We start from the raw sequence: 15,539 nt of genomic DNA, 5'->3' as shown, positions 1-15,539 counted from the left end.
CCCCCTTATTCATAATGGTCCGCAAACTTAAAACAGCCGCTAAGAAGTGTTTTTTCTCATTCTGACTTAGGTCAATAGAAGAAGACAGAGTGAGAATTAGCAATGCTTTAAGTTAGCAGACTATTATGAATAAGGGGAATAATATCTACTATTGCAATACAAAAGATTTATCTCTTGACTCACTAGTATCTATGTATTAGTATAATTAATGAATAGCGTACTATTTGCACACTTACAGTAAAACAATATTTCATTATTTAATATTTATTAAGAAAATCACAAAATAATATCACTGTCGATTGATTGGGCCAATCACAAGAGCCAGGGGTGCGGGGCGCAGGGTAATCCCACGGTCTATGTGTTGTACAAGTGTTGATACATTGTTCTGATATTCTATTGTGTATCTTGGGACTGGATCTGCGACCATTACAATTAAGGTGCGTACAAATTACGCGCGGCAGCCGACCGAGCCCATATACGACCCGAGTTGACCTTCATTTGCCGCGCGAGCCAATATGTTGATATAAATTTTGTAGAACGCGGCAACTAGACAGACCACAGGGCCTACCATCAACTTTTAATGAGCGATGCGAATCCGATGCAGTTCAGTTTAGGTAACTAAACTGAATCACTGAAATTCGTACCATGAAGTGCCTTTTACTGAATGGCGTTTGGATAGCTTATGAAGAATGAACGAAATAAAATTGCGTTTCGAAACCTAAAATGATAGGATTTTAGCGGTTTTTCTGCGTAGAAAATACTAAAAATACATTTTAAAATTGCGCAATTGCGTCAAATTATAAACCATTAAGCAATTTTTTATACTTATTATATAATAGAAATATAAATAAATATAGTACTTTGAATTACAAATTAAATGTTTACTTATGTGTTTTCGTAAAAATAACGAGTTATGAACGCACCTCCATTGATGTTTGATTTGACAGTACCACAGAGTACATTTTTTTTAATTCGTTCTCGCGAATAGGCTATAGTCCGGGCCCTTACTGCCTCGTGTTTAGTATTTTCATTTTTGGCATTCATTTTCAGTATTTTGTTTAACAAAAAAGTCCGATAAAGTATTCTCACCTCATCTTTCATCAAAAAAATTTTCCTTTTCTGTATGTTTTCACTATTTTTAAAAGTTATTAACGACACAATTCACTTTCCTCTAAGGAAGTAGTAACTTCTTCCGAATCGCTCACTTTGACATATAAGCTATCCAGTTTAGGTTGAAATAACACCTCATGGTACGAATGAATGAACGAACTAAATCAGTTTGCGATTCAGTTGATATCATTTTTGACATTCAATTGACATCATTGCGATTTAATCAGTTGATTTGACGTCAACCTAAATTAGATAGCTCTAATCACGTCGTAGTAAGAAATAGCAAAGCAGTTCATTTGAGGTTGTCAATTGAATCGCAATAAGAGTTCATGGTAGGCCCGCAGTTCATTCTTGTAAGCCAAATCAGCAATAAATTTAAAATTTCTGGCACCTGGAGACTCCTATACTAGCCTGCACTACCTTTTTCGAGTAACAAAACAGTGAATTTCACTGTCAATTGTCCATTTTGACGTATTCGTATTCGCCGCGCGAGCCATAACCACAACTCAACCGCGCTAGCGAACAACAGAACCTTCTTTGGGGCAGGCCACAACAGTGTGTTGCGTCGTCGCATCGTAAAAAAATTAATCAGGTCCATGTCTCACTAGAAACTGAAACGTTGGTTAGCGACTTATCTTACGATTTTGTACGCATTTCTGTACGATGTTGTTTTTGCGATACGACGCCGCAACGCAGTGGCCTGGCCATTTGATGCGGTCTCAAAAACCGAAAGCGACATTTCACGCGTCTATGTTCGATGGTTTGCCGCGCGTAATTTGTACGCACCTTACCTAATACCGCATGCGTGGTGAGACACTAACAACTTTAGGAGGACAAACGAGCGTACGGGTCACCTGTTGTTAAGTGATCACCGCCGCCCACAATCTCTTGCAACACCAGAGGAATCACAGGAGCGTTGCCGGCCTTTACAACTGGTGAGGACGTGATATTTGAAGATCATACATGAATTATTAAAACTTTCGTGAGTCATTATTCAATTATCTATTAATACGGCTTTACTCACGTTTTTACAAACCTTTTTGTAAAAGGTGGGACGTTATCGCGAACCCACCACACTCACCCAGAGAAGGACATCCGAATGGTCCGAAACTAGTCGGTACCAACACCGACAAAGACGTGAGTAAAGCCGTATTAACAGATAGTCATATATGAACAAAAAAAAGTTACGGAATATTAACGGCACACGGCTAGCAGTGAAAAATTTACTCAACAATATAGTCGAAGCAACAATTCTAAAAGGAAAATATAAGGACGAAGAAGTGTACCCCGCATCCCAATGATACCAACTGACGTACCATTTCCACTGCGGCTTGCTTTCACAATGATAAATAAATCACAGGGTCACGTCACTACATATAATAAAACAGAAACAAAGTCCTTCACTGCGTCTGTCTGTCTGTTCACGATAAAATTAAAAACTACAGCACCGAATTTCATTTTGATGCACCGATTTTAGACAATGGAAGCGTGGTTTTCGATGAAGGTTTAGGTATATAATTTGTAAAGGTTTTGTATAAATTTTTGTACATAATTAACGATATTTGTTGGAAGTGTCGGAAAAAATTAAGCCGTCTGGGAGCTTTCAACGAAAACTCTGTCTAAACCCCTTGAGATAAAACAAAATAATGTATGGTGGAATTGTGTATCTTATATAGTTCTACAGAAAAGTCCGCGATGGCATATGTCTATCTTTGAATGATAGCGTAATATATCCATTTATATACTTTAAAAAATTGGCAATTATAAAGCGGTAATGTAAGAGCTGTTTAAAGAAATACGATATTAATCCTTATCTTTTTATTACGAAAGAACGTCTGTTGGGTTAGCTAGTAATACTATTGAAATAAATATTAATTGACCAATTAGAAAACTTAACCGAAAGTAATTTATTACGCAATGTATGGTCACCACGCGGACGCACGAATTATAAGCGGGAAGGCGGAGTTACGGACCTGTCGGTGCTTGCGCTAGAGTAACGACAGTCACGCACACAGTTGTGATGTATCCACACAATATTTAATTGTAGGGAAGATTGTTAAAAAATTAAGTATCTAATTAAATAACATTACTCTCGTTACATATCATTAGTGTCTCAACTCTCATATTGTATATTTTTAATTGTATCTGTATTCATAATAATATGTACTAATTATGTATTAGACTAGATAGAGTGTACGTGTCTGTACGTATGTTGACAATGGTGCAATTGTAATGTCAAATGTATTACTATAACAAAAAATATGTAAGTATTTATAATACCGAAAAATAACATCACATCGGGCCGTGTAAACACGCCCTTTAAACCATAATTGGACTGGAGTAGTGTGGGGTGGTGGAGTAAAAGTGTGACGTCAGAGATCATCACTTGCTCCAACCGCGCCAGATGGAGGCGATGGACGCGGCGGCGGAGGTGACGAGCGACGCGGCCGGCGGAGGCGTGCCACTTAGCTCCTTTAACTGAAATATTACAAGATGCGTTAAAAGGCATTTATTTTCGCAAAATTAATTCCTTAACAATTCTTTTTAATGTCACTTCTAATATACTAGATATTACTACCGCTTCGGAAACAAATGGCGCCCTGAGAGAGAAGCGGCGCTAGAAACTCTCCCAGTATTCATTTTTTTTCTCTATTTAATGAAATATACAATATTGTGCTGTTATTGCTACTGCTATAAAATAATCATAATCTGGTCCCAGGCTGTCGGATCAGTTAGATATTCAGCTGTGTAGCAGTAGGATTTACGACAAAGCTATTTTTTAATAAAACATTATTATTTATAGAAAATACCTGAACAGTGGCTGGGACTTTATTATAGAAGTGTATACATTTACCCTTAAAGCTATTATGTATCTTATGAAGCCTACTAGAATTATTTACAAGCAATCCCTTATTTCTAATGTTTTAATAATGAAAGTCACTATTATGAGCTATTTTAGTTACTTTATTATACCCGCTAATTGATAGAAGGGCGGTCGCCATCTTAGGCCCGTATTGCGGTAAACGTACCCGTGATCAAGTATCCCTAGTATGTTTGTTTGTATTAATGACAGATAGACTCCAGACAGATATTTCACAATATTAATACCTACATCGCGTCAATTCACATTTTTTATTAATTGTTTAATCCCCGCACATTGGGGCAGCCTTCTTACTAACATCAACTTCACTTTGAACTCGACCAATTAAAAATTTTAACAAGAAAAACCAACTTCAAAATATTTTTTCTAAAACAATATACTTAATATGCACTAAAAAGGAAAAAAAGTGCGTATTCTTCTAAACGTATTATTTCGTAAACTCCTTAATCAACTTACTTAGTAAAACTAGGTATAAAACTGAATGAACCACATCAATGTAGATGTGGCGTTCAGGTAGATGCTCTTGGACGTCACGGGTTATCCTGCCTAAAATCGGCAGTCCGTATCAGTCGTCACGCCAGCATTAATGAAGTCATCCGCAGGGCATTTGCCGCTCTTAATATACCAGCTGTTTTAGAGCCAAATGATATTACCCGCCGCGTGGCAAGCGTCCTGATGGAATGATGCTGGTGGCTTGGACACGAGGAAGGGCGCGACACTCTGGCTCCTTCTCATGTCCAATTTACGTCAGTTGGGGCTGGGGCTGCTGCTTCGACTGCCGAAGACAGCAAGCGTCGCAAATATGTTGGTCTCAGTGAGTCATACATATTTGTGCCGTTTGGTGTCGAGACACTTGGCCCGTGGGGCCCAGAGGCGCGGAAAATGTTCAAAATACTATTTTCGCGCCTCAATAAGGCTACTGGAAACCCAAGCGCTGGCGGCAGCTATTTCGGTCAACGGATCAGCCTTGCTATCCAACGCGGTAATGCTGCCAGTATTCTTGGTACGCTTCCACGTAATGATAGTTTTAATTTTATGTAGTCGTAGTATTGTAAATATTGTTATAAGATTTGCTTAGTAAAATGATATGAAAAATATTAGACTACCTAAAAGTAAATTTAATTATTACGACAATATAATGTAATCACTAACAAAAATAATAGAAAAATCGATCGAATTGAGAAGAACCTCTTTTTTGAAATCGGTTAAAAAGTACTCTTGCAGACAATCACGTTGGTCTGCGTTTCAGAGCGAGGGAGTTATTTTTTTTATTTTACTATCACCTAAATATGATGTTTTCACTTTTGCGTAAATACAAATAGGAACAAAATTAACAGCCGTGCCTAAATTTTGATTTTGTCCGTTAGTTACTCATACATCATAAGTTTATACTAATAATAAAGTCTGAAAATAAAAGGTATAAAGTTCAAACTTACAAAATACAAATATTTACAAAAATAAATAAAATTTGAAAACAAAATTTTATGAACGATGCGGGACTCGAGCCCAGGAGCTCTAGCGTTCTGTGCCAGTGCTCTGCCAACTGAGCTAACCGTTCCTGACACAACCTGAGAGTTGAACAAAGCATACAAGATTTTGTTACGATACGTCACTCGAACGGTTAGTTTAGTTGGCATGCCAGTGCATGGGACGCCAGAGGTCCCTTCGTTCGTTCATAAAACTTTGTTTTCAAATTTTATTCATGTACTAATATTAGAAGTGAGGGTTATCACTTTAAAAATATAACAAAATTACAAAAATATTGATTAAAATTAAAACGTATTTTAATAGTTAATACGGATAAAATTAAGTATTAAACTGCATCTGATAATTCACAAAGATTGAAAGGTATTTTAGGTTCTATTGTTTTTTCAAAAAGAGACAAGACAATGTTACCTGCTCGGTGTCCGGCCACTGCAGATACTCGGGGGGCTCCGGGTCATCTGGTTCGCCTACCGCTCCCCCCTCCTCACCCCCCGCCACCCCCTCACCACCAAATACACCCTCTTCTTCCCACACGCGCTGCCACGCATCGTACACGCTATGCGAAAGTTTTGCGTCGACACTGGCAGATAAAAATAGCAGTTTAGAAAGAAATAAAGAAAATGTGTTCATTTGTGATGTTAAAGTACAGTACATCTAATTACAAAAGACTTAAAAAATTAAACGTAAGCAAAATTACGGAATATTATTTTCTATACGTCACAAAGTGGTCCCAACTCAGCATGTTTGCTGGTTTGAAAAGATTAATATAAAATAATAACTGATTAAATGTTGTAACCTAAAACTATTCAAAAACAAATAAAAATAAACTTACACGTAATTAATTTATAGTTATTTATGCAACTGTTGTGTAATAAGGGGTATTAAAACACGAATGTGGGTTTATAATAGTATCACAAGAGTGTTTTAATACCTAAGCGTTTTTTTTTCAGCGTTTAAAATATCCGGCGGTGGGCTGACAAAACTTGAATCGCTCATTTTTTCAAGAAATATGACGGGAATTAGAATTACCTACTTTTTTTTTACGGCGCGTGACGCTCTGGTAGTGTGTAATGCGCGTAAACGAAAATTTTCTTTTTTTGAAATTCATACAGATACACGCATCGAGCAATAAGAATGTGGCTGCCCATTGAAACCCTGCACATGAAGGGATCGAAAAAAAAAAACAAAGGAGTACTGTTATGAAATTCAGTATAACATTACAACACTCGTTTGGATGATGCAATGGTTATTACGACATTGGGTGTTTTAATGTTGGCAATAAGCTAACTGTTTCAGAATCTTTAATAGAGCATTTATAGCATGGGTGTAGATAAATTATATTAAACACCGTAGTGTATCTGTGGCAACAAGTGGTCTAATTTAGATTTTAGATTAAATACTAGTTTAGTGGGCGTATGTGAAACAGTTTAGCTTAGCGCAGTTTAGCAATCCAAATTTAGAAATAAAAAAAATACTCGTTTAATTTATTTTTTATGAAAATAACGTTCAGCTGATGGTAATTGATACGCCCTACCCATAACAATGCAGTGCCGCTCAGGATTTGTTAAAAACCCAAAAATTCTGAGCGGCACTATACTAATTGCGCTCGTCACCTTGAGACATAAGATGTTAAGTCTCATTTTTATCCCAGCGGAAACTCCATAGGGAATGCCGCTTGCGCCTCTCTCTCCCCATGAGAAGGTCGCCTTCGATGTAGGCTTAGAGGGCACCTGCCCAAAGCCAACTGCAGGTGGTGTTTAGTGGGTAGGCACCTAGGTTTCACGTGAGTCCCACATAACCAACGCAGACTTAGGCTGCGTTGGTATGCATGAGCATTCACCACCTCCCTCCCGTCGTTATCCCGGAGGGTAGCCCATTCCCTTGCTTGGGCGCAAAAAAAAAAAAAAAGTCTCATTTGTCCAGTAATTGCACTAGCCACAGCGCCCTACAGACCGAAACACAGTAATGTTTACACATAAGTGCTTCACGGTGGAAATAGGCGCCGTTGTGGTACCGAAAATCTAGCCGGCTTCCTCTGCAAAGGAGCCTCACCAGTGTGTTCATTCAATTCATTGTTCCGGGTACACACAGACCTGCCAAGTGTGGGCTCATGAGCGGCGGCTGCCAACGCGAGTGCGTGCGGAGCGGCGAGTCCTCGAGCATGCTCGGGCGAGACGGCGGAGCGCGCGCAAAGAACGCTCCCGGCCGCTCGTACCCAACGCAACAAACGCGTCTGTCCGCCGCCACTGACGTCTACACACTCGCTACAAACATTACAATTAACCATTATATTATTTTAAATTTATTTAAAAAGGCATTTATTTTCTCAAAATTGATTCCTTTAGAATTCTTTTTGATGTCTTTTCTAATAACTACTAGATACTACTAATATAATTACTATAATTTCATAATAAGAATAAACAATGAGAATTGTTTTCAATGAAAACTTTAAACATAAGCAACGAACATTACCCAAGAAGCTTAGTAGTAGTGATAAATGAAAAAATAAAACAATTCACAAGAAAAATTTATGACTTTAAAGTTTATTCTCGACAAGGTAACCAATATACTGAGCAATTGATAAAAGGCAGAAAAGGCATTTATTTTCTCAAAATTGATTCCTTTAGAATTCTTTTTGATGTCTTTTTTTATACTACTACCGCTTCGGAAACAAATGGCGCTCTGAGAGAGAAGAAGCGGCGCAAGAACCTCTCCCAGCATTCTTTTTTTGCGATATTTTCAATAAAAATATACAATATTGTACAGTCATTTCTATCGCTATAAAATAATCACAATCTAGTCCCAGGCTGTCCGATCATTTAGATATTCGGCAGTGGAGTAATAGGATTTACGACAGAGCCATTTTTTTATAAAACATTAAAATTTATTTATAGATACTGCCTGAACAGTGGCTGGGACTTTATTATAGAAGTGTATAAATTTACCCTTAAAGCTATTATGTATCTTATGAAGCCTACTAGAATTAGTTACAAGCAATCCCTTATTTCTAGTGTTATAGTAATGAAAATCACTATTAAGAGCAAAAAGGCGACGATTTTTGTGAACGTATATTAAATTTTCATAAATGTACTGACAATGAACAGTCATAATATTTATTTCTTTAAATTTTTCTTTGAGAGACTGTCTATAACCAAGGAAATCAAACAGTTTTTTTTAGAAATTATAGTAAAATTTAGATTAAGAACAAATAACCTTAAAGTTCTACAAAAATGCAGAAACTGAAAAGTCATTAAATATATTTCACAAAAATTTACTTACATACTAACATTTATATTATTTCCCACATTAAACACCTAACAAAAAAGAAAAAACATCTCTAACAAACATCACTTTATTTACAAACTTTTATTATGAACATTATATTATAAAGTTACTAATATACTTAGTCTGGCCATAAATACTGTTCCAATAACAAAATATTACATTTGAATTTGGAATCTGTCATTTTTATATGATTGTTCATTGTGTTTTCTCATTTTGGCGCCAATACATTGTACAATATTTTGCGATATTAAAATGGAGTGGGGTGATAAAGAGAACCGAGTCGCTGTGATTGCATTACACAAAGTAGGCGAATGAAATTTTTAAAACTCTCCATACGATTGGTATTAGTAAAATGTTTGTGTACTTTGCTATTAATAGGTACAATGAGACCTCTTCTGTTTGTGACAGAAAAGATCTGGCTGTCCACGTATTGTACGTATGAAAAAAGTGGCCAAAGGGAAAGAATTAAAAGAAACCCTGTCCGAAAGCAAAAGATTTTATCTCGGGTGATGAAGATAGCACCTAGAACCATGTCGCGTATTTTAAAAGATGACTTAGGACTTGCAGCCTATAAGAGATGTACTGGTCATTAATTCTTAACTGATTGATTTTAAGCAGAATAGGGTGGTAAATTTTAAACAACTACTGAAGTGGTACTCAAAGGGAGGTCACAGAATTTTTTTAAGGATGAGAAAATATTTACAACTGAGCAACATTTTGAATATTATTATTAGAATAATAACTATCATAATACTTTTAACATAAACAAAATTACTGTATTTATGCTAAAAGCTCTAAGGAAGCTTCCCAATTAGTCGACAGAGTGCAATGGGCACTATCCGACTTCAGTGAAGGTTTGGTGGGGTGTTAGCTATGAAGGCGTGACTCAGCCATACTTTTGTGAAAAACGTATCAAAACATCGGAACAAGTGTATCAAGATACCATTTTTGAGAAGGTAGTGAAGCCCCTTAACAACACCATATTCAATAACCAAAAATAGTCCTACTAGCAAGACTCAGCGCCGGGTCATAAAGCTCGGTCTAGTTCATCGGACTTCATCAGAGCTGAAGACTGGCCATCGTCTAGTTCCGATCTTAATTCGCTGGATTATGATTTATGGTCAGTTTTAGAAAGTACGCTTATGTGTACTCTTATGAGTACATGTTATATGTCTAGTCCCTTATATTAATTAAAAAAATTATGCTTCTGAGCCAAGACTACTTTTTTCTTCTACCACTCTTTTACCAGCAATTTTCTCCAAAATATTTAGCAGCAGGCGGTACCTATCGTTGTGCAGTATATGACCAAGGTACAGTATAATTTGTTCTCCATTAATAGAAAATGTATATACTTGAGAGAATGCGGCTGCGGCAGGCGACAGTCCAGGGTCCAGGCGATGAGGGTCAGAAGCTGTGCGGCTAAAGACAGCGCCGCACCGATCCGCGCCGACGCCGCTCCACAACCTTCTTTGCTGCAGCCGCCTGTGGACACCAAGTTGTGTTAACTGGCCTAATCCACATATAACCAACAGCGATTTGGCGAAAGAGATAGCCAGAGAATTCACCGACCTATTTATTCTATCTATAGACGTACATTTAATTATTATCCAAATGGCTGTTGGGAATGTGTGATAATTTGATACTCATAGTTGAGTAGACATGTTGTACCAACCTGGTGACTGAATTTGTGAAAACTCTCCATCGACATTTATATAAGGTGCAACTATATGCAGCTGGGGTCTCTTTGGCAGCTCCTCAACTGCATCATCACCAACAAACTCAAGATCTTCTATGCTCTCACTGTAATTATAATTTCCCAAGTCAAATTCATTTCATTCAAATTCCCATGTTAACATTCTGGAACTTCCGGGCATTTTTCAGCTTGGTTGAAGACCACATATCCAGATGGAGGTATATCCAGATGGTATATCCAAGTCTCTTTTGACTACTCCCATGGTAAATGAGGTGGAAGCTACAAGATAAGGTGATGTTTCTACACAATGCCAAGTGATTGGGCAATTCACAGAATACTGGATCCATGACAATGTAGGTAGCTCTGTGTTGCTCTATGGGAGCATAAGATACTGATATGTTATGTATTTGAAATATATATACAGTATGAATTTTGCATATATGAATTAAATGTAGCTACATACTCGCATTTGCTGAAGATACACAAAACATTAACGAAATCGGTGCGCTGGTTAGGTCAAAATATAGATTAGATACTATTTTAATTTTGAGCAAATGTGAATGCACTGTAGAATTGGGTGACTAGGTCAATGATTCAATAAACTTGAATCTTTCCACCGCTTCAAGTTCTAAGTCACTGGTCGTTCATCGGACATATTTAAATCGATTTTGCCATGATTGCTTCTCGCTTCTTGCCACATGTTGCGGTGACTTCAAAAGCCGAAATCGTGCCTTACTCCAGAGGTCAATGTACATCGTCAGTACAGAGAGTTTAGTTTATCTAAATTTATTTTGTTTGAAAATTTCACCTTTGCAATTTAAAGTTTTAATTAAGTAATAATAATTGCGTTATTTTTATGTACTAGTATTACTTATATTTTTATTTATTTCACAGATATGCAATCCATACTGTATATATAAATATATCTGATCATTTTTATTACACATAATATCTCACTAAACTAGATGCAAAAGGGCCTCACATCTTTGAATGTAAGAGCATCATATTAAATGATTTATTTAAGTTATATTATCATTAATATAGATAGAGCCTCTTGGCATTAGGCAACACATGACAACAGGCCCGCTTTATTACTTTAGTGTGCATGACAACTAAGTCTTACACTCACGATTTCTTAGTCACTTTGTTTTCATATGAGCAAGATATTGAAAGTAGTGGTGTTAACTTCGCCTTCAATCCTATTATTTTTCGACATGATCACAACTATTACAGTCTAAGTGTATAGACAAATAAATTATCTAGGCTTGGTGCAGATTTAATAAGAGAATAAAAAAACATTATTGAAGTAGGTGTTACTTTGCGGAAATCCAGAATTATACAAATGATTTGAGTTTTCTTTAGTGTTAATTCCGCCAATATTTGTCTTTAAACAATTTGACAGGTGTTTCGCCTCAACACAAGGCATCCTCAGGACATGTTTGCTGTCTCGCCAAAATCTGGTAATTTGTTAGTGATTATTGTATTGGCGATGCTAATAAATAAATAAAGTTTATTGAAGTAGGTGTTACTTTGCGGAGATCCATAATTATCCAAATGACAATAAAAAGACTAGTCTGATGTCTCGTGCCAGATTTTGGCGAGACAACACGTCCTGAGGATGCCTCGTGTAGAGTCGAAACATGTGTCGAATTGTTTAAAGACAAATATTGGCAATTAACACTAAAGAAAACTCAAATCATTTGTATAAGAGAATAAAACTTTGTCCAAAACCCTAAAACAATGGTAAATTTGTTAACACTGACCAAATACTTACTCTAAGCTTGGTGGTCTATTCTAGTCAATTGAGGCCTAGTGTGCTATAAATAGAATATAAATTCAACACCTCTTCGGAACTGTTGAGCTTCAATGAGAAGAAACAGCAAGAAACTAATTTACAGCTTTATCATTATAAAATCTATTTTTTTATGTAAGAGGGAGACAAATGACCATACATATGGGTTTTATGTTTATACTAGCTGCCCGAACAGATGTTGTTCTGTAGATAATAAAAAAAATACTGTTTTATAGCACTTTGCCAATAATATTTCAAAACATCAAGAATTATTTCGTAAATGCTCCCTGTTGTTATAATGAAATTGTTTCACAGAGGAACTGTCAAACTGTGTGTCACTAAATTCTCTCATAGAAAATATGCCCATACAAACAAATATTGAAAATAAAAATAATTATTGATCCCAAATCGAAATAAAAACTATCCTATCTCTCAAGTTGGACCAAACTGCACTCCATGAAGTAATCCCCATAAAAATCCGTTCATTATTTTAAGAGTCCATCACAGACAAACAACATGTCACATAATTTATATAAATTAAGATTCAGGAGTTTAATTTAAATTAGATTAATATGTAAGTAAATTATAAATAAGTAAGATATATTAGAGGACTACAGAATCACAGTGGATATTACTTTCAAATGTTACAATATTAAGTGTTGAATTGATTACCAGACTGAGACTATAATAATTAGGACTATTAATTAGAAATAAAATATCTACCTGGCATCATAACTTATGTACACTGGAAATATATATCTGTAGAGCTGCCGTATTCTTGATCTCCTCAGTTCGGCGAGAGACTCAGCTTGGTCATTGAAAGTATTAATCTTAATCTGAAGCTCCATTCTTTGCAGCTGAGCATGTTTTCCCAAACTTGACACTCTCTTCTCATATCTTGGCAACTTAACTCGCAGTTCATTGTTTGAATCCAATAATTCTTTAAGATTTCCTTTGATAGTTGTAATATTATTTCGCCTTTGGTCAATGGCTAAGCGTAGCAGTTCTAATCTATCCCGTGATCTTTTTGTTTCAGTAATGATATCATTCTTTTTTATTTTGGGTGCTAATAACTTTTCACATCTGTTTAGTACATGTTGCCTATTAATTTTTAATCTCATTAATTTTGCTTGTTTTTCTAAAAAACTGAAAACATAATATAATATAATAATTATTTAATTTCTGCTACCACCATTAAATAGTAATTCAACTCGGAATTTTCTCACCAAATATTTTGATGTGTTTTGTAAAATATAGAGGTGATAAAATTGGTGAAATCTGCTATATTTATTGGTATAACTCTGGATTCCAAATTACAATGGGGTCTCCATATTGTATGATTGGCTATTAGACTTAGTTCTACAGCATATGTGGTGAAAAAAAATTGATAATTAACTGGTAGATGGTAGATGTGGCGCAATTAGTTTACTTTAGTTATTTCATAGTATTATGTCCTATGGTATATTGCTATGGGGTAACACTGTCAATATGAATACAATCTTTGTGCTGCAGAAGAGGGCTATCCACATTATTTATAACCTAGGTCCTAAAGAATTATTGAGAGCAAAATTCAGAAGAGAAGAGAGAAATAATGATCTTGACTGTTGTCTCTCAATATATTCTCATTAAAGTTATTTATCTACATTGGCACATAAGTGAATCTTCAAGAAACTGTCATAACCATAATGTTATCACTAGAAACAGACAAACTTATAATGCCTACTACTCGGCTAAATTGAGTTATTAAGCCTTTTGTAGGGCAATGTATATGCTTTTACAAGATCCCAGATTTTTTTTAAAAGAAATGTATCACGAAATTCAAAAGAATTGTTTAAAAACATTTGTGTGGTAAAGGTTACTATAATATAAATGACTTTCTTAATGATACCACAGATGGGGTTGGTTATTAAATAATAAATGTTATTGTATGATTGTAACCATATTTTTATAAAAAAAAAAGAAGCCCGCTGAGTTTCTTGCTTCTATTCTCTCAGGTCTGTGGCATTCATTTTAGAATGGGTGGTAGTTTTTACTTTCAATAAGTGATATCATATCCTATTTGAATAAAAAAATTTGAACTACAAAAAAATAGTGCCTTACTTATCAAGCAGCTATTCTTATTCAAGGTCTGAAAGTGGACATTGAAGCACAAGATTGGTTTATATTAGTTAGTTCCACAGTATTAACAATAACATATATTATTATGGGCTAATGCTGCTGAAATTAATTCTACTTTTGTGCTGAAGAAAATAGCTGTTCATACTAATAAGGGGTCACTGAGAATTTTGAATTTAGAGATTTAAAAATAATGGATTTCCCATCCCATTTCAATTACATCTTTGAATGTATTTACATTATCCATCTAGGTTCCAGTTAATCCAAATGCTAAATTTTATTAGGTTTAAATTATTTCCTAATGCTTTTTTTATAGATGGAATAAAAAGCAAACATATGGTCCATCAAAATTACGTGCGAGTCATTTATAATATTAGTTTATTTGGATCATGAAAACGATTGCTCAACTTACTTATCCGAATAAGGCATTGAGGAGTGTACAAAATTACCATTTCGTATACAATCTGCGCAATAAAAATTTCTTTTCACTGTATAACATAGAACACATTTTGTATAGTGTCCATCACTCTCTGTGGAAGAAACTCGAAAGTCTCTGGGCGCTTCACTTTCTGTTAAATAACTCAGTGCCATGGTTTTCTCTTAACAATTCCGAATTTATTCTCAGTTCAGCTAGTATTTATTTAGAAATTTGCATCCAACGATGATGGCTCGAATTTATAACAACAATCATACAATGACAATTCACAAGGTAAACAGTAAACACATGTCACTGTCATGCTCAAGTGTTTTTTTTTCGTTTCTTCGTCCCATCGTCTATTATAAGGACAGGCAAAAGGTTGAAGCCCATGAAGTTATATTTTCAGCCCTTTCAACTGTTTTATTTTAATTTGTACTACTATGACCCAGAGCGGGCCTCAATATATCTAGAGGTTAAGTTTGAACAAAATAAATACTTTGTTGGTGTTTACTTTGCGTTCACTTGCAATCTCAAGACAAAATATTTATTTAAACGTAATGATTATGTAATATAACACGGTGTTACAAATATATTTCTAACAGTGAGTCTAATCCAATCCTAAAATGGAGCAACGATGGAGTACCGCACCCCATCAAGGAGAGTCGTACCCGTTCGCTGGCTCAGGTAACTGTTATCGTATCAGCTGTTGGTGGTTTTGTTTTCTCGTTGCTTAACACATTTATTTTGCTACTTACTTAGT

At 35.6% G+C, this 15,539-nt stretch overlaps 1 protein-coding gene across 2 annotated transcripts; it reads right to left on the bottom strand.

The window, feature by feature from the left end:
• Positions 1-248: 248 nt before the first annotated feature.
• On the bottom strand, positions 249-15,044 carry LOC126979757 (beclin 1-associated autophagy-related key regulator). 2 transcript variants are annotated; one of them, XM_050829276.1, is made up of 7 exons: positions 14,774-15,044; positions 12,970-13,392; positions 10,434-10,561; positions 10,114-10,243; positions 7,570-7,740; positions 5,888-6,056; positions 249-3,588 (listed from the first exon to the last, which is right to left on the bottom strand). In XM_050829276.1, exons 1-7 carry the CDS (start codon positions 14,950-14,952, stop codon positions 3,493-3,495), a joined length of 1,296 nt encoding a protein of 431 aa, XP_050685233.1. In that variant the 5' UTR covers positions 14,953-15,044; the 3' UTR covers positions 249-3,492. The 2 variants fall into 2 exon arrangements, with proteins under 2 accessions (XP_050685233.1, XP_050685234.1); XM_050829277.1 differs by having other exon boundaries at positions 14,811-14,948.
• Positions 15,045-15,539: the final 495 nt, after the last annotated feature.

The sequence above is a fragment of the Leptidea sinapis genome, chromosome 4, assembly GCF_905404315.1.
Source record: "Leptidea sinapis chromosome 4, ilLepSina1.1, whole genome shotgun sequence".
NCBI lineage: Eukaryota > Metazoa > Arthropoda > Insecta > Lepidoptera > Pieridae > Leptidea > Leptidea sinapis.
This window is presented reverse-complemented; position numbering and strand designations above follow the sequence as displayed.